Source organism: Columba livia, chromosome 8 (genome assembly GCF_036013475.1).
Source record: "Columba livia isolate bColLiv1 breed racing homer chromosome 8, bColLiv1.pat.W.v2, whole genome shotgun sequence".
Taxonomy (NCBI): domain Eukaryota; kingdom Metazoa; phylum Chordata; class Aves; order Columbiformes; family Columbidae; genus Columba; species Columba livia.
Window position 1 is genome coordinate 19669740 of NC_088609.1, and position 25020 is coordinate 19694759.

General features: G+C 36.9%; 1 protein-coding gene across 4 annotated transcripts in view; it reads left to right on the forward strand.

Moving 5' to 3' along the window:
* The window catches only part of CAMSAP2 (calmodulin regulated spectrin associated protein family member 2), an 87479-nt gene that overhangs the window by 27978 nt on the left and 34481 nt on the right, over nt 1-25020 (forward strand). For 2 of the 4 annotated variants that reach the window (XM_065072406.1, XM_021293854.2), the window contains exons 3-5: nt 15927-16088; nt 16715-16798; nt 23316-23348. In XM_065072406.1, coding sequence (XP_064928478.1) covers nt 15927-16088; nt 16715-16798; nt 23316-23348 — 279 coding nt within the window. The remainder of the gene's footprint in view (nt 1-15926; nt 16089-16714; nt 16799-23315; nt 23349-25020) is intronic. The other 2 variants (XM_065072407.1, XM_065072408.1) reach the window with 1 other exon arrangement.

The window sequence follows — 25020 nt, forward strand, 5'->3', positions numbered from 1 at the left end:
TTGTAACTAAACCGGTAACAGACTAGGGTCACAATTTGCTGTCCTCTAAGCCCTTTTCATTAGAATAGCAGGTCCATACGCAGGAAAAATTGATTGGAAGGCTTCTGTTTACAGAACAATTGACATGTCCAAATGGGATTATTTGCTAGGAGTATCAGAGGCTTTCAGAGAATTTAATCTTAAAGTATCGCTTAAGTATGAGGAAAAAAAAAACCTTCAAGTGGGGAGTGAGTTGTTGTTTTTTTTCACTAAACATTGTCTGAAGCCTGCAAATATAATAAATACTGTCTCAGGGTGTACATTTTCCCCAAGAAAAAATGTTATGTAAATCTCTATTAAGGTATTTGAATTACTAGAAAGTATAAATGAATTTGTATCCCAGATTTTATTTGTTTGACCTGATATGGATGTGTTACCAAACTTCTCAAATAAGTTCTACTACTAGAAGAACTAATGTAAAAATAATAGCAGAATTGCACTTTGTCTGGCATTTTTATGTGATGAATATTTTAACAGTTGTGCGAAGTTGTACAGTGCACATGGACTTCAAAACTGCCACTCATAGTTGAAAAGGCAGAATGTTTTTATGTAGATAGTTTTTAATAAAACAACATTCCAGGTTATTTCCTATTAGGAACTTGTCCAGTGACAATTAGAGTGTGTTTACAGATTCTGTGACTCCATGTTAATCCCTGTTTTCTACAGTATTTTTAGTGAAAGAAATTAACAAAGTTCTTCATCTACAGTTCCTAAATGTTGAGGCTATTCTTCCTTTATAATGTCTATCCCAGAATTGCAATTCTTTTCATCCCAAACTGTAACACTGTTCTTTGAAAGAACTATTTCACTTTTATGTGAATATAGGTTATTTTCAAAATCTGATTTAATTTAAGAAAATATATTGTTAATACGAAGAAAAAATACTGCGCAGTCCACCTAATCTGTTGCAGTTGTCTCAGTCTTAGGGTGAGCTGCATGATTCTGGATGGATTTCTTTTCAATGTCAGGGTAATACTGAGCATGTGATAGGTGCTACAAGATATTAATTAGTCGTTTGCCAAATATTTTAAGTAGGTTTCTCATAGTTTTAGGATTTTTCAGAAGGTTAGTTTTATAACAGCATTGTAATGATTGTTCCCTAACATAATGGGGGCAAAGGGGACAAAGTGACTTAGGTTTCTATCTGGAGTTGGTGTCGCAAACTAATTAAACAAACAAGTTCTCTGCTTCATATGCTTCTATCTTACATCTAAAAATCTCACCTTTTCCCTATACATTGAAAATAATCTAACTTATTGGAGCCATCAAGATGCATACACTTCAAGTTGGAAAGGTATTTTGTTCCTGTAATTTTAAACATTATTTTTTGTTATGAATTGTTTAACTACTTCTTAAAGTTAAGTCCAGTATTCAGTCTCAAAGGTTAACTTCTGTACTTGCTGCTGTGAAAAAAACATGTCACAGCAGACTCTTACGTATTTACAGAAACTCTTTTTGCAATCTTTTACATATTTCAGATGCCTTTTTAGAGGATGCAATTAGTTGCATTTGCATAAGCGGTTTGAACCTGATTATATGTTGAAAGCTAAATGATACTTTAAGGTGGAATTTGAAAGCTTAGTAGGTCACTTGTTTTTCTCTGGATTAGTGTGTTGTGAATTTCAATATACAGTAGATAGTGCTTAAGGTTCGGCTGCTTATTATTTCAGTGAAAAGCTTATTAAATTAATCAAATACAGAATAAAGTCTGGAGACTGAGTGAGGAGACTATAAAATTGAGCCTATATATGTGTGTCTGTGTGTGTGTGTGTGTATATATATATATATAAATATTTTTGAAAGAGTTTTGTCTTTATCTCATCAAGCAGCATGTTTTGCCATAATTATATAGCAGTATATTTGCAAATATGAATACATTCACTACTACATCTTGTCAGTACATTCATTATCAGTCATTACGAGAGAGTGTAAATTGTTTCATCCAGTACCTTGTTGAAATACCAGGGTGTAATGGCAAGTTTTCCTATTGGGTCAGAGTAACAGTCAAATGAAAAGTTTCAAAGTTTATAAGGAGCTGAACGAGACTTGTTAAGCAAATGTCTGGAACAATCAAACAACCGGTGTTAGTAATGATTGCTCTATAAAAAATAATGTTTAAAAACAAACCGTTTATTTTAATGTAGACACCAGTATCCGTAAAAACAAAATTGGTAATATTATTTCTATATCTCACTGTGTACAAAGAGTAAAAAATTAATGTCAATGTCAAATATTGGCAAGCTAGGAAAAGACAGTGATATTTTCATTTCATTTGTAGTCTTGGGACTCTGTCAAAAGCATGATGCCAGTCTCCAAACATGACATCCTGGCTCATTCACATCCCAAAAGGATAACGTCGTTTGAATGCCTGGTTCATGAATGACTGGTTCATTCTCATTGTTTAAGGCCTGTTGTAACATTGTTTGCTACGTGCATTCAAAGCTACTCTGACGTGATGATTCCTATAGATGTATTTGTGTGTTTGAGTATATGTATACAAATAAACAAATATGGAAGAGTGTTATTGGGCCAAATCTACAAGCAGGGAATTGAGATATTAAGGATGTAAAGAGCCTTAAGTTTTAGTTCATTTAGCATTAGGTAGCACTTTTAATACATGAAAATTGGCTCCTGTTGACTCTTTACCGTGGCTGCAAAATGAGGTGTTGCTACTTCTGTGGCAGACATCGCTGTCTGAAGACAAACATCCACAAGTTAAAGATCACAACATTACTTAACACAGGAGGGAAGTTCTGAGCATTCAGTTGGCTACCAGGGGACTTCTGAGAAAGTAATGAAATATCTTTTTCTTTTGTTTTTTCCTTCTTCTTGCCTTCTCATTGTAATCTTCAAACAAGATCTGAAATCCTGTTCCATGGAATTGGGCAAGCATGTACTTTGGTCATCATCAGAATATGTAGATACACAGTGTGGATCTGTACTAATTGATTTACTGGAGTGACTGATGGAGTTTTAGGGTCTCATATGCTGTGTACATCGTATAGATGAGAAGCATTCGAATATTGATATTTTGCATACACTTAGTGGTGAGACTTAAAGGTATGTTGGGCTTTGTAGCAGCTTCTTCAGATTGGTGTCTTTTAGTGACTACAGGCTTGCTTCGCTAGAGTCAAAACCCAATTTTTCCAGTTTGTGTCACCATCCTACACTGTAGCATTCTTTTCACTTTTGTTCACAACCCAACAGTTTCTACAGTTCTTTTATTTATTCAGTCCCATTGAAAACAACATCAATGAAGTTCTTGGAGCAGCACCTCTCTGGAGACTTTGGCCTGGCTTGATGTCATTCCTCTGCAGTCCTTACTGTTCACATCACCTTATTCTTCAGCTCTTCCAAACAAAACTGTCTTCAGATCCTCCAAATGTTCAACAGCCAAACTGCCCAGCAAAGATGTTCATTCTGTGGTTGTCACATTTGACTGATGAAATGGTGTAGCTGATCAATGAAGCTGCCTGGCTCTGGCCAGGAGCTCTGAGCTCTTAACCACTCTGTGCCCTAACGTGGTGTTTGCCTGGGGCCCGCACTGATCCCACGATGGCAGTTTGACGCTGCTGACGGGACATCATGTTTAATAGGCTGCTGTTCTCTGAGTTCATCCTTTAAGGATAGCTGTCGAACACTTTGCTTTCCTCTTCCTTCCTTCCCTTTGTCTCGCCTCTTCTTCCCAGCTAAAAGGTGATGTAATAGTTCAGCTATGGGGATCATTCCTTTTGCTGAAGCAAAGGTTTCATTGTGGTGCAAAAGGCTTGTGTGGTTTCTGCACAGCATGTACTGACCTATCTTGTGCTTGTAGCAGAGGTTTCAAATAATACTGTTGGTATTTACTGTTGTTCTTGGAAGCACAGCAGATACTTACATTCTAGTGATCACCATCTTAAGTTATTGAAGTGTGTTAATTTGAAAATGAAAGGATAGGAGATACCATTTTTCATGTTTCTGTATTGTGTTTTTCCATTTAGCACTTTGTTTCATTTATCACCCTGCTCCCTTATGCAGCTTGGCTTAGTTGGGAAGAAAAGGAGTGATATTTTGCCAAAGAAAATAGTTGTTTACTACAATGTGAATAGGCTATTGCTGCAACTGAGACGAATGTTTTGAGAGCTAGTAATTATGCAACACCTCCTGGAATGACGTTATGAACCAAAAGGGCATGAAGAATGAGAACATGGTAGTGCGTTTTATTGTTTTAATCTTTAAATAGACTTAGAAACTGGCAGTTATTTTCTTACCAAAGGGAGAAGAGAGATTCTTACAATTCCGTTTTATGGCATAAAAATTCTCAGTTTTCAAACAGATATTTGTGAAGGATGAGAACAGGCATCATTTTACCTTGGCTGCCAGTTAACTGAGAAGTAGCCTCTAGTTTACAGTGGTCTCCTGTTCCTTTTTAATTCTTTGGCTAAGAACATTTTAGTATTTTCTATATGTAGACCACAAGCTAATTAGCCTTTTTATTTTTAAAAAGTAAGTTTTCTTGGAAAGAAGATGTACTTATTGAAGGTGGCATCATATCTATATTTTTCACACCTTTACCAAAGCAACTTTTCTTAAAAGCTTTAGTTACTATTTCGTTGACCTTCCCATCTTTGTTAAAAGCTGATAGGAAGACAATCCATTGCCTTACTGGTATGCTGTTCAAATTCCAGATTGTTTTCAAAGTGGGGTGATAGTTGACAACAGAAGTCTATGTTGTAGGTAACCTGTCCTCAGCAGAACCCTCTGCTGTCTGCTCCTGTTGATCTGCAGCAGTTCCTGATGCAGACAGGGCCCCTGTGGCCCTGTGCTTAGCGGAAACTTACAGCCAGATGTCCTGCAAAGATCTACAGCATTGGATGAAGTGGACATCCCTGGGGGCAAGTAATCTATTCAAAAGGATTATTAGTATAGCAGGATCTCTACGAAGGCACACAGATTGCTCTTCAGTATAAATTATATACCTGAGTACAGAGTTAGTTGGGAAGATGGAAAAAAGAGATCATAAAGTTTACGGTTAAATAACTGTTCTGTGCCTGCGTGTGTGTATGTATGAGTTTTTCTCTGAAGAAGCCCTATTTTGGAGGTTCAAGATCTGTCTTGAACCTTGGTGTTTAGTCCAGATTAACCAAACATGTGGAAAGACTTTTGAACATATTTATCAAAACAACTATAATGTTCCTTTTCCACTTCTGCTGTAACATCACTGTGGATCACGTCCTTGTTCAGCAGCCTCTGTTGTGGCTGACCTGTCGCAATCCTTTAATAAGTAGATGAAAAAATGTTGGTCAGCTGTCTAATTTAGTAATGCTATTAGTCAACAGCTTGTCACTTACAAGGTTTTAGTACATTAACAGCCATAGAGGAACAGATTTGTTGTGATCAGTATAATTTTCTGTGTCTGTTTTAATTTCTTTAATGCTGCTGATAAGAGTTCATTTACCTAGGAGACTGGGGAATTTCTTTTGACCTTGGCTGTTATTTTAGAAGAAACTATTTGATGAGGTCAATTTCTTCCTCATGTCTTATGGTCTATAAATGTGATATTCCTCTAAACCTTTGAGGAAAAGGACAGCTAACTCAAATTCTTAATGTAACTGCCCTTACAATGAGTATGATGACCTTATTTTTCTGTCCTTCTTATGGTTAATAAAGAAACAGCAGGGAAATTATCAGGAGCCTGTTCATTTGCAAATACAGGAAGATCTCATATTATGCTTTCATATAAAAATGGAAGCTAGCTTTCCTCTTCTTGAGGATAGTATGTTGGAATGACCAGACATAATATTTTTACTTCTTTAGCCAATATTTTCAACAAGAAAAACTAAGCCTAAGGAAGATCTTGGGTTTCTCCTAAAACTAGGGTTTTGTACATTAGCAGTTAAAAAAAAAAAAAATCACAGAAACGCTTCCTACATTCTTGAACAGCAGCTTTATAAAAATATGGTGATAGTTGACATGTGATAGAATGATGTTGTCCTTAGGTCTTGGATGTTTGCATGTCAGAGGAATTAGCTTCAACACTAAATTTTTTTGTTTTATCTAAGATGATAAGATACATGTTTCCCCAACATAAAAGAAAAATATGAATTCGGACCAAGAAGGACGGTCACCTCTAAAAAATGAAGATGTTTTGCAACAAAACCCCAAATCTCTTGTTTATGTTCTTAAAATGCCTTCCATGAGTAATTTAAGTCTTTATTTCCAGGACTGTGTTTTGGTGAGAGTCTCACCCGAGTTCCTGCTGGAAGGCACATTTCCTGAGGAAACTGGGTAGATTGTAGGAGTTGAATCTTCCCCTGGAAGGCCAGGCCAGAACTGCGCAGATGCAGCCTCCTCACCATAGTATTAGTAAATGAAACATTAAACAATGACACAGAAGGGTATACATAAGGGGAAGGAAGGGAAAAAAAAAAAAGGGGGTAATTATAAGGCGCCTGTTCAGATGAAAATGTAGGAACATTTTATATTGACACTTCATGCGAAAATTCATGGTTGTTTCCCTCTTTTGAAAGATAGCATCCTGTTTGTTTTCAACTTCTCACACAGTCTTGTGACACCTGAGGCTTATTATGGTAACCTGAATTATGCTGGATTGAAGTCTGCGTCTTTTTACACTTTTATTGAAGGTACTCTGGATTTATATTGCACTAGAGCAGCATGGCAACTTGCAGTGTTCGGCTGCGCTTAGGGTCAGTTACAGGCTTTTTAGCAGCAATCCTGGAATTTAGTTGGAGTTTTCCACTGATTATGTGGCCCAACTATAATTCTTTTTTGGCTTGAGAAATGAGGGAACCACCAACTTTGTCTCTCCTCTTGTAGGAGAGCATGTTCTGTGTTTACCTTTATTTTAAAAAGTAAAAGCTTGATGCAAATACTGATTTTTGAGAGCTCAGTATTTGAAGCAAATGAGAGCTACGTAGTCTTTCTCTACCTTTTAATTTAGCCATATATTCCCCATGAGGTCGGGATTTTGTATGCAGAAGAATACCAGCTAACTCTAACATGATGGAAGACATCAGATGGTTGCCCAGAGAAGTTGTAGATTCTCCTTAATTGTTGATACTAAAAATTTGACTGGAAAAGTCTTTGAGAAGTCTGAACTAGTTGGACCTGCTTTGAGAGGGGCATTCACAGTATCACAGTATGTTTGGGATTGGAAGGGACCTCAAAAGATCATCTAGTCCAATCCCCCTGCTGGAGCAGGAACGCCTAGGTGAGGTCACACAGGAACATGTCCAGGCGGGTTTTGAATGTCTCCAGAGAAGGAGACTCCACAACCTCCTGGGCAGCCTGTTCCAATGCTCTGTCACCCTCTCTGAGAAGTTTCTTCTCAAATTTAAGCGGAACCTCTTATGTTCCAGCTTGATCCCATTACCCCTTGTCCTATCATTGTTTGCCACCGAGAAGAGCCTGGCTCCATCCTCATGGCACTCACCCTTTATATATTTATAAACATTGATAAGGTCCCCCCTTAGTCTCCTCTTCTCCAAACTAAAGAGACCCAGCTCCCTCAGCCTTTCTTCATACGGGAGGTGCTCCACTCCCTTAATCATCTTCGTTGCCCTACGCTGGACCCTCTCCAGCAGTTCCCTTCCTTCTTGAACTGAGGGGCCCAGAACTGGACACAATATTCCAGATGTGGTCTCACCAGGGCGGAGTAGAGGGGAAGGAGAACCTCTCTTGATCTACTAACCACCCCCCTTGTAATACACCCCAGGATGCCATTGGCCTTCCTGGCCACAAGGGCACAGTGCTGGCTCATGGTCATCCTGTTGTCCACCAGGACTCCCAGGTCCCTTTCCTCTACACTGCTCTCTAATATGTAATTTCCCAACCTATACTGGAACCTGGGGTTGTTCCTGCCCAGATGCAGGACTCTACACTTTCCCTTGTTAAATTTCATCAGGTTATTCCCCACCCAACTCTCCAGCTTGTCCAGGTCCCGCTGGATGGCAGCACAGCCTTCTGGTGTGTCAGCCACTCCTCCCAGCTTGGTGTCATCAGCAAACTTGCTGATAGTACACTCTATTCCCTTGTCTAAATCGTTAATGAATATATTGAATAATATTGGCCCCAGTACTATTCGTCTATGTTTTTCTAGTTTTCTAAGTTATCGTGGTCAAATATTGTTTGAGTTCTTCTCCAACAAATTGTAGAAAACTAGGAACTTCTCACATTCTATCTCAAACTGAGACTCATCCTAAAATGCAATGAGTAATCAACCTTCCAGTCTGTTGTCACAAACCAGTATATTGCATTATTCATCAGTGTAATTAAAGCATCATTTTTTCTCCCATACTCATTAGGACTATGCAGAAGAGCTTATTATTAGAATTAGCTCCTCAGAACCCAAGGCCACTGGGCAGTAGAAAGAGATGTGCTAAATGTTGAGAGCTATGTAAACGATGTAAAATTTCATCCTCTGTATTACTACAGGCAAAATCTTAATAAATTATTGTTGTGACATGAAATTGATGGTTTAACTTCTACCAGATGAGTCTTTTATGTTCATTCAATGGTTTAAGCCTCATAAGTATTCTAAGATCAAGTGTGAGAGTAACTTAACTAGTTTCATATCAAGGAAAGGCAAAATAGAAGAGCAGCTTAGTCAGAAAGCATGTTGTATCAGTTACCTGAGCAACAAAAGCTGCCATTCCAAAGTGGCTATCAACATTTAGCTGTGAAATGGATTGACTAGCAGTGTGTGGTGCAGTTTCAAAACGGGCCAGGCCAAGTCGCGCCGCAGAAGATGTGCCTCTTTTTTTCCTCCTTTGCTCTTAACTCCAAGAACTAGTACCCCAGCCCTACGTTGACTTTTATTTTGGGACCTCAGCTTCTTTTCCCTCTTGCCCTTTCTAACTCCCTTTCTTACATACTCGTAGCACATCACACAAACATGAACTCTTCACCCCCAACTCTGTAGCCAGCCAGCATGTCTTGTCACTGCTCCTGCATCTCCATGGGGAAGTGGTAGTTTTGCAGCGCTCCCAGGGCTGTGCTCCTCCAGCAGATGTTCTGAGCAGAACAGGCTTGGATACTTGTGGTGATCGCTGCCTCTGGAGGTGTTGTGGCTGAGCTGCCAGAGTTGTTAAATCACTGCTTTTAGCGTCATTACTATGCAGGTATGAGTGAGTCAGGAAGAAGGAACTACTTTTTATTTATATATGGATACAGTTGGTTTATAACCAAAGCCCTGTTTATCTTTTTCCTATTCCTGTATTCTTCAAAGACTGGGGGAGATTGTTGTGACAGAAGAAATTCAGAGGGTATTTTATATAATTATTCCTCCTTGGTTTAAGTGTCCAGAGCATAACAGTAAGGAGACAGTGCACATATGTAACAGAATATACATTTTTGTAAGGAATCTTTGTGGTTTATCTGGATGGGATTTGACAGTGTGAACTAGGAAATTCCTTAATTATCTGCAAAACCAAAATATTCTGGGAAATTTTGAGGCTGGTTTTATTAATCAAAATATAACTACATATATGTAACATATAGTATAAATTTATTGTTTTCAGTTATCCTACATTAATTTCTCATTTTAGTTTAACCTATTCAACTACAAATGTTTGGGGTTTGAAACACAGAGTACTTGGTATAAAGGCACCAAAGTTCCTATGTGGTCTTTACCATTAGGCACTTGATTCTTCCAGTAAATAGGACACAGGCAACTTCTGGAGTAATTGTTAAGTATATTTTTTTAAAAATCCAAGTAGGTAGTGTGAAACTATAAAATATGACAAAATAAAATAATGTGACGAGCACCATTTGCTGGTTCTTGATTCCAGTGCATGTCATGCGGGTATTTTGTTTCAGCATGATCTACAATGGGGCAAGGTCTGACTTGGTTATGTGATTCAGAAAGAATTAGGGAATTTCTGTTAAGTATTTAATTAGGATTGAGTTAATAGATCAAGTTATTAACTTCCCTAACAAGCATTATGAGGAAACCTTAGGTAAAAGAATGTAGAAGTGCTATCAAAGTGATTAACTCGACAAGTATCTGTACTCAACACATCCTCTTTTGAGAAGTGAATCAATTTCCCATGTCAGATGTGTATAGAAGGTCAAACAATGATGTTTTATAAATATTCACATAATTGATTACTAAATTTTGGAAGTTAACCAAATACAGAAGGTTATAATAAATATTGGAAATAAATTAAAAACAATTCCTTCTACCTTGCAGAACCTGCTGGGATGTATTTAGCATGACTCAGTAATGCCAGTTCTTGCTGGACAAGCATCTTATCAGAGTTGAGCGCTTGTTTCTTATGAAAATACAGTGAGGAGGTAATTCAACATGATCGTTCCATTGCAGGACAAGAATAACTAGACAACTGGGCTCATTTTAGAATTGTAATAGGCATAAGTACTGTGTGAGGCTAGAAAAGAATTAGGTCCAAAAATCATCAAACAGAACAGAACTGACTAGTTCAGACTGCTCCATTTTGTTGATCAAAATCTTTTAAAACTGTTGTTTCCTTTGTGGTGTCAGAATTGTCTTCATTTAACCGGCATTCATATAGTAAAATGAAGCAATAGCTTTGAAGTTTTAAAGAGTTACTGGATTTACTTGTTAATTTTTTCTTCATCTCCTGCAGTATGAAGCCTTGCCTGTGCTTTTCCCCTAGCTGGAATTCTGCAATTTTCCAGTCTTACTTGGGATTTGGAATTTAGGTGGTATCTCATTAAACTAGCAGATTCATTTGAGGCTTGGATTACCTATGGGGAGGGTCTTTGGGAACGGGTGCCTGGGGGCTGAAGCAGTTATCAGTTCAGTGACTGTTTTTGTAAGGGTGATCTCTGTCTTAGTTATTGTATTCTCTTTCTTGCTTTGTTTCTTTCTAGTTATCTTTGCTCTGGCTTGATAACAATCTGTGGTAATAATCATAAAAGGAAATGTAATGTTAATTTAAGAACTGGTATATACTGGCAGAACATTAATGGGAATTTCAGTTTTAGTTTAAGAAATATTACTTAGTTAGCATTAACAGATCAGTTATGTTTAGGAATACAAATACATATGCTTTATCGTAGTGTTTGCTTGTATGTACTCTGTACTGTTAACTGAAGCATCTGTATCAAGGTACTGGTTCTTACTGTATTGTGAGAAATATCTGGATCTGAAACCTCTGTTTTCAGCAGGTAGAAACAGTTGGTTACATGCAGAGCTATTGATACAAAGGTGATATAGGTATTCTCCCAGGTAATTGTAGAGAGCTGATCTGTTCTCTGCACAAATGCCTAATCCAGGCAAAATCTGTAGGGAATGCAGCTAGAAATATGTGTTTATTTTGCAAGAACCACCATATAAAGACTTTTTTTTTTGTCTTTTAAATATGACCAAATTCCTTCACAAAATTCTTGCAAAAAAAATTCTTGAAGCACAACCAGCTTCCATAAAAACAGAAGTACACATTCCTGTTTACAAAAGCCATATCCCGACTAAGGTCAAATCTCTTCTCCAAAGCATAGTGAGACCAAGGGACTTCATTTTATTGAAAGACTTAAGGGAAGACTCTATTTATTTATTCATGTGTGAGGATAACAATTAGATACTCTTTTCTTTCTGCCCCTTCCTTCAAGTACCGTAGACGGAATTGGTTCTGTCTATGGTATTCCAAAGGGAGCAGGCCAAAAGAGAACTCCAGACTTCGATATTGCTGAATGGATTAGGAGAAACATCGTTCGTAGTTAAGTAGTAATGTGAGAGCTGTCTGTAATGTGTGGTATTTATCCCTAAGTACCTGTGTGTACAGTATCATATACACCTTTTGCTTAGGACACCTCTTAATGAGGTTGTTTGCAACCTGGAGGTGGAGCAGGCTCTGTAATCAGAGATCAGGCAGGCAGAGAAGGCATTAGCAGTCATGCTCAGAATAGCTTTTCTTCTGCAGCCCAGTAAGCTTCTTTACTAGTTAGTTTCTGCTCTGCAATGTAGGTTCCACAGCTTTATTTTCTACTGCTAAATAGTTCAGTAAGAACCTTACTTACAGAGACTGTAAAGATTATTGAGTTAAAACTCTTGTTTTCTGTGTGGGGTGTAGCTGGGCAAGACAAAACCATATTTGTATCTTAGAAAATACCACTAAGAATCCAGAATTTTGAGTTTATTTGGGGTTCAATATATATTTTGTAGTGTGACATGTAAGACTTGAATACTTTGCACCACTGAAGTGAAATGATCAAAAAATGAAAAGGGTTTTTTAAATTGGCTGAAGCTGAATCTCTGCATAACAAAAGTTTTGTGATAAAACAGTATTACTTTTGTGTGTTGTTTGCTGCTGGCTGTGTTGATCGTGGTTGTTTGGTTTGTTTAATATTTCTCTAATAGTTTTCTATTGTACTCTATGTAATTTAATGTTATTGATTTTTAGAAATTATTAAAAAAAACGGTGGTTTGGTTTGGGTTTTTTGTTTGTGTGGGTTTGTGTGGGTTTGTGTGGGTTTGTGTGGGTTTGTGTGGGTTTGTGTGGGTTTGTGTGGGTTTGTGTGGGTTTGTGTGGGTTTGTGTGGGTTTGTGTGGGTTTGTGTGGGTTTGTGTGGGTTTGTGTGGGTTTGTGTGGGTTTGTGTGGGTTTGTGTGGGTTTGTGTGGGTTTGTGTGGGTTTGTGTGGGTTTGTGTGGGTTTGTGTGTAAGTGTCCTCATTCAAATATGCCTTGTGGCAGTTGTGGATGTGAGATGTATGTGATGGCATGAAATCCTGCCAGGGTTTTTTTTGTGCTGTGTGTCAGAACGCTGACACGGTGGAGGAAATAGCAGCGTTGAGAGTCCCATCTCAGTGTACCTGTCAGCAGCTCCTGGGAGTTCCCTCAGACATTGTGTTCCAGGGCTGGCCAGGGCAAGGAGACATTGCAGAGCAGCTGATCCTGGTTTCTGCCCAGCTCAGAACACGATCTCTATTTCTCCCTCATATATGAAACGTTGCTTTCTTGTGTCATAATTCAGTCATAATTGTGGATCGGACCAGTGAAAGTGATCTCTCCCTCTTGCTTTTTTAGCTGTGCCTAAAATGTGCTGTTCAGTGAGAGATGTACAGGAAATGGAACTTGATTTACTATCAGTAGAACTTCTAAATTTTTTTTTTGAGAACTTCAGCAGTTATGCTGATAAACTCTCTATTTTGAACAGTAGGCTACTATTTTTGTAGTGCAGCTTTTAATTTAATCTTATTGAGTATAGTGAATTAAAAGATGTAAAAGATTGTAGCTTGTCTGACTCCTTCCCGAATACACAGAAGAAAAGCAGGACAGCTGTATGTGGAATTGAATAGTTTTCTCCTTCTGTACCTCCAAAAAAAAAAAAAAAACACCACCCAAAACAAAATCACCACCATTTCAGATGTAAGTTATCTTATGTACTTACTTAGTTGCTTGCAATTTTCTGGGGGAAAAGTCCATAGGTGTTAATAGTTTTAAATATTTTTATTAGTAAATAAATTTTGATTTTGCTAAGTGGGAAAAATGGCAATTTTCTAGTTTGTTTCTCAGGATAATAGGTGCAAGTTGACTCCAATTCTTATTTTTACAATTTACTATTTTTAAAAAAATCTCCTTTTGAGCATTCTGGCTGGACTATAAAGAAAGTAATTTGGAGTCACTATGGAGACTCTGAAGATGCTTGTATTTGATAGCTTTTATAAAATAGTCATGGCATGGATCCAGTCATTGTGGGTAAAAGTTTATTACACTTGATTTTGATAGTACGGAATATTATCTAAGGTTATCCCTCTCATTGTTCCGCGTGTTTGCTTAAGTAGTTTGCAGTTCATTAATAATGTGCTACAAACAGTGAAAATGTGACTCAGGTAGCTAGTTGTAAATAATTTAATTTTCTTAATCTATTTATAATGTATTGAGCATGTTGGTGGTTCTAGCAACACTCCAGTGGCTTTCTCTCTCCATTGGCAATGCACTTCATAGCCATGATCAACTTTTACAAAGAAGCTGGTGATCCTGCCTGAGAAGTGAAGGCTACGGAATTTCCCCTGGAGAGCTGCCGGTGTTTGGTCCTCTTGCAGGGCAGTCTCAGAGCACGGGCACAGAGCCAGTGCACTAGAGGATCACCAGCTGGGCAGAAGGTTCTACTTCCAGACCTGCTCTGAGTGCTCTGGGCTGTCAAGAGCTCAGCAGGCAGGGCGTGCAACCCGTCCTCCTGTGCAGCGGCAGCCCCAGCAGCTCTGGGGCTGCAGGGGTGACTCCAAGCACAGCTCTAGTGGTAGCATCCTTATCAGGCTCCTCTTATGTGCACCGCCTCCTCTTACAAACAAAACCATTTTCTTGCTATTTTAATACCTCCGTTTCATTTTCTGGGGAGGTTCTGGAAATGGCACAAGGTTTTAACCCCGGTGCCATTGAGGCTGGGCAACAAAGATACAGCAAGGAAAGACCGTGAGAGCAATGACCCCTGGACGTCAGAGACAATCCAAGTCTTCCCTCCTTCCTTCCTTCCCGTTTGGTACTTGCTAAACTGCCCTTCTGCAACCGGAGCTGGACACTCCGTAGAGCCGCATGGCTGCGTGTGGCTCACCCAGGCTCTGCAATCCCTCGCAAGGTTTTCGGGAACATTTTTGTGAATGTCTTTAGTAGATAGTTTGCCTTTTTTTTTTTTTTTTTTTTTTTTTTGGTCAAAGTAACTTAACGGCATTTTAAAAAAGGGAAAAAAGGGTGTGTGCTGCTGACTGCTTCTGAGGCCAGCATCATCACCTTCAGCCATGATACAAACAGTAAGGGCAGCACAAATTCTGGATCTGTTTGTCTTTTTCCTGCAGTAAATGATGTGGAAGTACTACATCAACTCTAATGGTTAGACAGAGTATTGCTGTGTGATTCATGTTCACTTCTGTTGCCATGGCTGTTACAGCTACATTGTGAGATGTTGATATGAATATTTTTTTATTGAACGGAAGTGATGGTGTTAACAAGTGTTCGGGATTTTTTATCGTGAGCTGTGTATAAAGGTGATGTTTTTCAAAATACTGTCTTAAGTAATTGTTCATGTTCATGGGAGATGTTGCTTAAAAAGCTGTTGCTGTTCTTATCATGAAGCAGAATCAAGTCTGTTTAGCTGTAGGCACTGCCTCTACAAACCACCATCTTTTTATTATTCAGTCACAACAATCTAATGTAAATCCTGGTCGTCATCCTCTTTGTTGTTTTTAATTATTACAAACTGAAATAGCCATTGTCTTTCAATACATAATGACACTAGGAGAAACATACCTCCTTTTTTAACAGAAGCGATATTTTATTTACCAATATATGCTTATCTTAAACCTAGATGTGCATATGTAGCTGCATCTGCATAATATAATAAGTTTACTAGAAGAAAAGTATTTTCTTTTATTTTGTTTTTTTTTACTTAAAGTTAGTATTATTGTGTCTTCTTCCTGGGTTATGAATTTAAAAATAGATAAGCTTCCACTTATCAATGTAGCATTTCCATGGTGATGAAGGTTGTTTACCTGGCAGTCTCAGCTTTTATTTCCAGTACAAATAATGTTGATCAGACAGGAGCTTTTGTTTTCACTAGGGTGACAAATTTAAAAGACCTCTTTAGCTCTGTAGAAAGTGATGTAATGCTTGAATCATTAAAATTGCTTACTCTTTCTAGTTCTAGTTCTTTATTTTTTGGTGTTAATTTTCTTACACAAGCTATTTTAATTTGCAAGAACCATTTTTTTAAATTCATGTCCCCATGCTTTTTATGTGTTCTCCAATCTGTTACGTGTGTTTGTCTTTCATTCAAAAACTGACTCCTAGACAGAAAACTTGTAGCATTTACAGTTTTGATCTTTGCATGTATGTGACTTAAGTTCAGAAGCAATACTTAAAGTGATGTTTTTGAATTGCGGACTAATTAGGTATTGCTTCTTCTGTTTGTAGAGTGCTCACTTGGCCATGATTGATACTCTCATGATGGCATATACTGTAGAGATGATCAGCGTGGAGAAAGTGATTGCGTGCACTCAGCAGTATTCATCCTTCTTCCAAGCTACAGATCTACCATATGACATTGAGGATGCCATCATGTTCTGGATAAACAAGGTACAAGTACTGGAAAAGCAAGCTGTGATTTTCTGTCATTCAATTAGAGATAAATGGGTAGGTTATGTATGCATATGAAGAGAGTGTCTGATACAGACTGTTCCTGCATCTGCTGTGGATGGATAATAAAAAGCAAAGTTTGCATGTTATGTGAACCTAATAAATAGGAAGTGTAGATAAAATACTATAATATGATATACATATGACATCTTAGCAGTCGCTGTCACGTTGAGATGCCCTGACAGCTGCTCAAGGCTTTCTGTTGTTTTGTGTAACTTGCAAACAGAATACCTTGGTTTTAAATCATTGTATTTGAATACATCTTGTTTGCAGTGCTCTATGTTCATTGCTTAATCAAATCAAGTAACCAGGATGCACTGTTAATTGAATGTGATCAAGCATAATAAGGGGCAGGTTAGTTTGTACAGCATAAAGCTAATAACTAGTGACCCCAGACTGCATCTGAAACATTGACGTTTACTGATTATGCCTCAGGGTTGTAGTCTGAAATATTTGTTGAATCTTTTCAGTTAACTTGGTGGTAGTGATTTATAGACCTTTTGGAAACAAAATTTCTATGACTGGTTTCTTAGAACAGACCACTGAATAAACTGTTTTGTCTCTAGGTCAATGAACATTTGAAAGACATAATGGAACAGGAACAAAAACTGAAGGAGCATCACAGTGCAGAATCTGCAGGAGGTCAAAAGGTAGGTATAGGAGTTAAAATATTTTGAACAAGAATAAGCATATATCTGTAAATAAAATCTACTTGCGTATAATATGTATAGGTAAATATACATTTGCAAACATTGAACTTTTAAGTGCTTGTTAAAGAAGGCAAACTTTTAGTATTGTCATTTTGTTAATAGTTTTGTTTCCATGAAAATATCCATTTAACTGTAACATTAATAGAGTTGTACTTTTTATTCCCAGTTGTCCCTTTAGACAAATAAATCTTTGATAGCAGGGAAATATCTGTTATGTTAGTCCTAAGGAATTTATTAGATTAATTAATATTTTTAAATTAATTAAAAATGTAGTCAGATCTGATGTGGAAAAGACCCATATTTTTGTTCATGATTTTATATGTTTTTTTTTTTCCCATGTGAATCGCATGCATCTCAGAAATCTTTCGGTGGCAGCATGGAAAGCATGCTCTGGCTATGATCCAGAAAACTGGTTGATGACAGGTTTCGTAATGTATACAATAAAAACCGTTTATGTTTGATTCCCCTTCCTAACAGGAATTTTTTCCTTTTGTTTGTGGAGCTCTGTTAATTAAACAGCATTATACCCATAAAATATGGAAGGGTAGTGTGCAGTCCCGGAGTATGTGAAATTGCTTGCTTCAGAATGAGATCATTTATCCCCTTGTGATATAATTCTTATTAGGGGATTTGTAATTGGTTTGAACACCCTTCAATCACCCTCCGCTTGAAAGCAGAGCAGGTTTCTGAGCTGCTGCAGGGCTATGATCCTGGTTCCCTGCCTGCTGGGTTCTCCTGTCAGCGGCTTCCTCCTCTCAGTGCTGCTCCGAAGGAATCGCGGGTCACCTGCCTACATCACAAGTTCTGCTTCAAAAAGCATGAGTGCAGTGAATGTTCCTGCCCTTGTGGTTTCCTTTTAAATATATGGAATGATGAAGGCTAGTTAGTAAGTATGTGACTCAGAAAAAAAAAAGGTGTGACCTTGATGCATATGCATTGATATGGAAAATGTAATCTGTGTTCAGTTGTGGTAATGACATAGACGTCTGGAGAATAACATGTCCATGACAAGGCCATTTCTCAAATATAGGTAAAACCAAGTAAATTGGGGATGGGGAGATAACCTATGATCCTCTGTCCTCTAGTGGTTTTTCTTTTTCCTGAAAATAATAGTAGGAAGTTTTATGTGGTTTTAGGTCACTTTGAAAGATGTGAATAACTTCTAAAATCCAAAGCGCATTAGAGTATTAATATGGTAAACAAAAATATATCAAAGAGAACATTATTATCAGAGCAGTGCTGTAAAATTATCTGTATTTGCAAAAATTCTGTAATGTTTATTTTCACTTACATTATAGTTTGCATTTTATGTAAGAAATAGCAGGATAAAATGTTTAGTTTATAACATATCTTTAATGTCAGCATTCTTCAATCAACTGTTGAAAGACTTGTATAGTCTAACTCTAATCCCATAAATGGACCCAGTGGAATAAAACATTTCCATAAAAATGGTACATGCATTTGTGCTGGTTTTCGTATGAGTTGTGAAGGTAAAACCCGATCAGAGCCCTGTTCTGTTGGCCAATGTACAAATGCATTTGCAAAATAGCAAAATCATGCTACAGCTGCCATATAATGGAAAAATATGTAATTAAGGCCTTCTCTTATGCACTGAATTTTAGATAGTAATATCCTAGGTACGTGTAATGTTATTTGCCTCAGTGTGGGATTCGGCTGCATAAATGTTGTCATCTAAGGTACTTTGTACTAGGGGGTTGTGTTAGCTCAAATCCCAGCACAAGCAAAACCTGAGGCTCAGGTTGACCCATAAATGTCTCTTCTGACAGAAAAGTTATTGCGAATTATGGTTTTTAAAAAACGGCTATTAGGAAGTTAGGCATCATTCATGTTGAAGTACATGCGAGAAATGAGTATGAAATTACTTGGACGAGTCAAAATATCGGTTGTCCATTAAAATTTCAGTGAATACAATGATAAAATGGAATCTGCTGCTAGAAAATAATTCTAGAATATTAAATATTCAGTCAACTCTATTTTGAAGTATTTAAGGAATTTGAATTATTGATCTCTTTTGTTTTCCATGCAGGAAGACAGCGACAGACTTTCAGCTCATTCAGATTATTTAACTCCAGGTTTTCTTTGAGAAATGCTGGTCTGTTCAACTGATGGCTGATTTATTACTCTGAAATATCAGCCTTTCTTTGTCATATGCTTCACAGTATTTCCCAAGTTTCCACTTAGTTTTGCTGAAGCTAATGGTGATTGCACCATAGAGTTGACTGAGATTTAGAAACACATCAAACAATGTAACTAAAACCTGGGTTTCTGAACTGCAGATCATGCTGCATGCCAGCTTTCCAGAGAAAACTGGAATCCAGATCCATTGGATGGATCAATTGCAGAGTTTCTAACAGGAATTTCTGTAGAATTATGGTATGGCTGCTGTCAGGTATCTCCTGCTATTTATTGCAGATATCCAGATGTTTTACTGTGATTATCTCCACGTTTCATCAGTCCATGCATTCCTCTTTCTGTAGCACAGAATCAGTGACACGTCCTGTTACTTTATGGCATTGACCCTGCCTCATATATCTGAAAGCTGTGAAATAACTGTAGCTAAATTCCTATACCAGATTTGGATATTGCAGAAATATGTATACAGTTTTTTATCTGAATACTGATTAGTGTGATTTTCTTGTGGGTGGCTTTTTTGCTGTTGTTGTTTGGTTGGTTTTTTTCATGTCATGCTATGCCTGGGTTTAGTTATTATTATCAGTAGGTTTTTTTAAATTAAAAAAAAAAGGGGGGGGGTGATCGAGTTCTGCCTTTGTATTAACTAAAGTAATATTATTACATGGTTTTCCATTTTTATGGAAAATCTACCTTATATTTATATGAAATATAGCATTTTCTATGCTTATGTTACAGTTCAAGCTTAGTTCTCAGTATCTGAATTCAGTTGTGCTATTTAATTTATTTGATGTTTTTAAACCTCTAACTGCTGCTTCTATTTGTTTTTTTAAACTTAACATGAAGGGAAATGGAAATGTTTCATTGTGCCCCTTTTCTATGTTCCACCATCCTTTTCAGGTTGGAGTTCTGGTTTGTAATTTAGGTTCTCCCATGTTACCAACATAGTTAGCAGTTCAAAAGGTGATGACTCCGTTTTAAAATTTAAGAAACTTTGCAGTCTCCCTTGTGCTGTAGCCAAACGCCGTTGAATATTTAAGTTTCAGAGTTTCTAAGGTATGGTCAGGTTTTGAACCTCAACTAAGTATAAATGAAGAATGCCTCTTCTGCTGATCTGGAGAGGTGGCCAAACAAACATGGATACAGCTTGTCATAGTCATTAGGGAAAGCTTTTCTTGACTTTTGATTTCTGGCCAAGAAGCAGCAAAGTCATGTAACTCAAAGTTACTGTGTAGGATTTTTAATTATTTTATAATTTCCTACTGTGATAAACTCATAAATATATGAATTGTGAAAAGTAATTCAGCATAATCCTTAAATCTGCTGAATTAACGCCTCACTATTTTGTTACAAATCTACAGTGAACCTTTTTGCAATAAACAGTAAATCTCTACATTCCTGAAAATTACAAGCATCCTATAAATTAATAAGTGATTAATATAGATTAATAAATGATACGACTGATAAGAACTACCTATTTTCTATTTCTGGATAAAACCAGTATTAGCAAGTTATGAGACTGCCTTTTTCTTTTTTCTCCTTCACTTTCTTCTGCTGCGAGCTTCCTGTAGAAGATAAGAAAGGAAGGAGTATGTATGATTTTTAGTTCCAGGTAGTTCTCTGTGGATCTTGATCAGCCGGTGATTTGTGGTAACCTCGTCTTTTTCTGGTAGAGTCTCTGCATCTTCTTTCAGAATTGGATTTCAAGTTTTGTAGTGAACAGCTTTGATTTTCAGGCTTCCATTGAATAGTATGTGGTGAATGTATGGTTGCACTGGTTAAACCACTGATATTCAATGTAGTCAAAGCTCTCTTAAAGTTATTTTTCCATCTGCTTTTGTGATTTGGACTGAATCAGTCCTAATATATTTAAGCCAAATCAATGCAAATCCTATGAGAGGAACAAATGTAAGAGTATTCATCTGAAGATCTGAATTGTTTAAAAGTTTTTAAAAATTAAACAGTGCAACTTTTGTGTGAAGGTAAAACACTAACGCCATAGTTCCACTTTCAATTTAATGTGTCATAAATCCACACTGCTAGCAAAAGCTAACCTGCCAAGAGGAAAAGTTTGCAGCAGGATCAGATCCTTGATCCAATTAATGCAATTAATGCACAGCTGCATGAACACAAATGACGGTGCAAGGAAGACAGCAGAAACAAGTATTTAATGAAGGGAATTGCTACATTTTTTTGGCACTGTAGGATGAATTTATACTGAGTTAAATTTATTGTACTTGTGTAAAACTTTTTGTTAGAGGGATTAAACAAATCTTGAAAACTGTAAGCTCTCAACTTGAGGGACTGTTCTGTTCTTTTTGTTTTGTCATTGTTTTTCTTTGTTTGGTGGTTGGGTTTCTTTGGTGGTTGTTTGCCTTTAAACATTAGGAGAAGTCACTCAGGATTCTCTGCTCAGTTGGCTTTATAGTGACAGATTTTTAATAAGTCTCAGGGTAAAAAGGGTTGATTCCTGTTGATACAAAGCACCAATGCAACAACTATCACAAAGTGTAACTTATAAATCTTGTAGTCTGTTTGAATTTTCAACTTGATCATCTTCTGTCTTTCAGCTTCCTGAAGTATAGTAGTAGTTGTTTCAACCGCAGTTTCAGCCAAGTGGATGAATAAAAATATATATATTGGATTGCTAGTTTTGAGTTCAGTTTGTGCTGTTACAGAACTAGTCTTTGAAACTGAAACCAATGTGTGCTTTTTTCCAAATAGTTCTTCAGCCTGTCCTTGAATAGATATTGATGGACCTTCTGAGTCCAAGTCTTAAATACACTTTGCCTTGATAAATCAAAGAATGTTCCCATCAGTGTTAAGTAGATCAGCAGCCCAGATCTGATCCCAGTCTGTTTACCTAAAACCTTCCTTTATGATGTCATTTAGAATTCCTGATTGCAGTTGAAAATTAAGATAATTTGTTTTGAATTTCATGTACTTTTCCGTACATTGACTACATTTCAGTGAGGTGAAGTGAAACTGAACCCTATGGCAAGTGCTTTAGTTGGCGTGGCCACACATGAATGTGTATATCGTGGTTCATTTCTTCGGAGTACCTTTGGGATTCTTCACTGCAACAGTCCAGTTAAATGGAGAAGAATGTTGAGAATAGTCTTGTTACTAATGCACACCTTTTTGTGTACATTTTATGTACTTTTTTATATTAAAGCTTTGTTTCATTACTGCAGTTATTTTCAGGGTTTTATAGAAGCACAGTATTTTAACAACTACATAAAATAATAAGTTTCCATAGCAGTTTTTTCCATAGTAGTTTTAAAACTACAATTTCACCATTTCCAGAAAACATTTAATTTAAAAAAAAAAATCTTTCTTGCACTTCAGTAATTGGTTTGGGTTTTTTTGTTTGTTTTTGTTTTTTAACTTCTACAATGACATCAATAGAGTGGTAAAGTTTTCTGTGCATATTTATAATACTGCTACACGATGGGTTTTTTCTTAATAACAGAAGTACTAGTATAAAGAAAAATTCACTGATTTCATTGTGCTTAGGGTTAAGCTTTTAGGTCAAATTTTATATTTGTAGCACTTTAAATTTATAATTTGGTGGGGTATTTTTTGATCACATACGAGTTTAGAATTTTATGTATCAATTCTAATCATTTCTCTGCCAGTAGCCAAAACTCCATCTACATTTCAGGTCATTGCACATCATGCAGCTGATGCTAATGTGATTTGTCATTGCAAAAATATAACTGCCTGCACTTCTGGTTGTTCTGAAAACTGTCAAATGATTGTTTAAAAGTGTTGTTAAATGCTATAAACATAACTGTTTGGCTTGAAGTAACTAATGCAAACTTCACTGCAATTGGTTGTACTGTACTACAGTGTGTTTATACCCTTTTTCATTGCTTTAGCTTCTCTGCTTCCCCATATGTGCTGCTGGAGTTCATTTTGATGCTTGTGATATCATGACTTCAAGTGTCAAATGAATTCTTCAGTCAAATTGCATATGTAGGGTACAATTAGATGTGTGAAAGCGTCAAGTAAAACTGCATTGATCTGACAATCTTATCTGTTCATGTGGGAGAATTATAATGTTGATCTACAAAGACTGTAGACGTATTTCTCCAGTGTTATTGCTGCTAATTAGCTTAATATGCAGAGGTTACAGTGCACTAATCTTAGCATTAAATTATAATTCACTGTTATACAAAACTGAGAATGTTAAAGAGACTTGCTTTGTAAAAGTAATTTATGAAATCTGATAAATTGTTCCTTTTTTTTTTTTTTCTCCTTTGCTTTTTGCTTTTATTCTTTTTTCCTACTGCTTCCTCTGAAGTCTCCTAGCAAATGGTTTTGGAAACTGGTTCCTGTAAGTTTGCCCAACTGCTTCACTTTGATCAAATAGCTTATTTTGGGAATGGCTTTGTCCATGTCATGCTGGTCTAATCATTCATTTCATTTATTTCCACAAGACAATTTTATAAAAGAGTGCTCTACAAAGGTGTGCATAATACAGAAGCTTATTTTACAAGGTAATTGTGCAAAATAAACATAAGATATGGTGCTGGAGGAGGAATTACTTTTCAAGCAGTCAGGCTCTCTATGGGTTTGTATAAGGCAGTGCTTTCCTCTATCATATAGTAATCCACCCCTGAAATGCATTCAGATTGTTTATTCTGCAACAGGTTTTGCTGGGAACAACACAGTCAGCTGTTCAGATGCATGCAGAATTGTGTACTTCTGGTTGGAATACCAAACTAATTCTGATCCGTCTTTCATCTGAGGATTACCAAATAACTGATCTAGCAGTCACTTGGATATTTGTTGTCACAACTAGTAAAAGACTGTTCATACATTGCAAAGAGAATTAAAAAATAACAAGGCAGTTGCACATAACTAACAGAAATTACTTGATGTCTGGAAAATCAGAGTAGAAGTACTGTCTTCAGCAGACTAATCGGTATTCAAATTCCTAACAGTTTATGCTGTATGGGCCATTTCTCTATAATGCTGTCTGTTACAGTTGTGACACAAATAAAGTGCTCTTCACTGTATGGTCCTTTAATTTTTTGGAATTAAGTTAGCACAAGTAAATGGAGGGAATAATGCGAAAAAATAGACTGTCTGTGGTTGGAAATTTAAACACACTTTATTTTGTCTCATTTCTACAAAATAAGGTGGCTACTTCAAAGCAGTTTCAGAATGTTTTTGTTCTATTTTTGCCTGAAGTATTAGCTTACTAGTGATTCTCTTCCATTTCATAGAAATGATACTCAAATATAAAATATTCAGTCTGTTGCAAAGCTAACTCATTTGCCTGCCAGGTGTCCATAAACACCACTAGTTCGAGGTGTTTATGTTGCTTTGAGTTTGTCAGTTCAGTAGTGAAGGAGGTGAAAGCCAAGGGTTACTAGAATGAAGGCTCAGGCTACTCTGACAGTTCAACCGTTTTCTGATCTCTTCCCTTTACGCAGAGCAAGGGTTTTGGAGGGAGACAGATCTTCCTGAGCACACAGGCAGCTGAAAACTTACTTTGAGAAGTAAATTTATAACATGCTATCTACTATATGGTTAATGCATAAGAGCATTCATTATTAGTGATTAACTCAGACAGCACTTAAGACAGAGCAGCTGAGCTGCTGTAGATTCATCTGTAGCCAACCTTATTTATATACGAGTGTCTCTGCTACACCTAGACCTGTTTAAGTGGAATAAGCTCAAAGATGCTAAATTGGGCTGGTTTAGGATCTCAGAAACAAGATGCCTGTATTATCATTTACGTTTAAATTAGCAATAGAGCTTTATAATAAAAAGAGTTTCATCTTTTGCATTATTGCAACCATATTTATTAGCAAACACTGCAACTGATGAGAACAATTTCTTAAAATAGAAGTTTATTAAAAATGCAGTGCGATTACCAGTGCCTTTTATTTTTCAGTAGCGTTTCTTTTATCTTTTCAACCAAATTGAAACAGAATGCCTGTTATACCCTAGTGAACCTAGTATATCAGGTTATATAAGTTTATTTTTCCTGAAGTAAC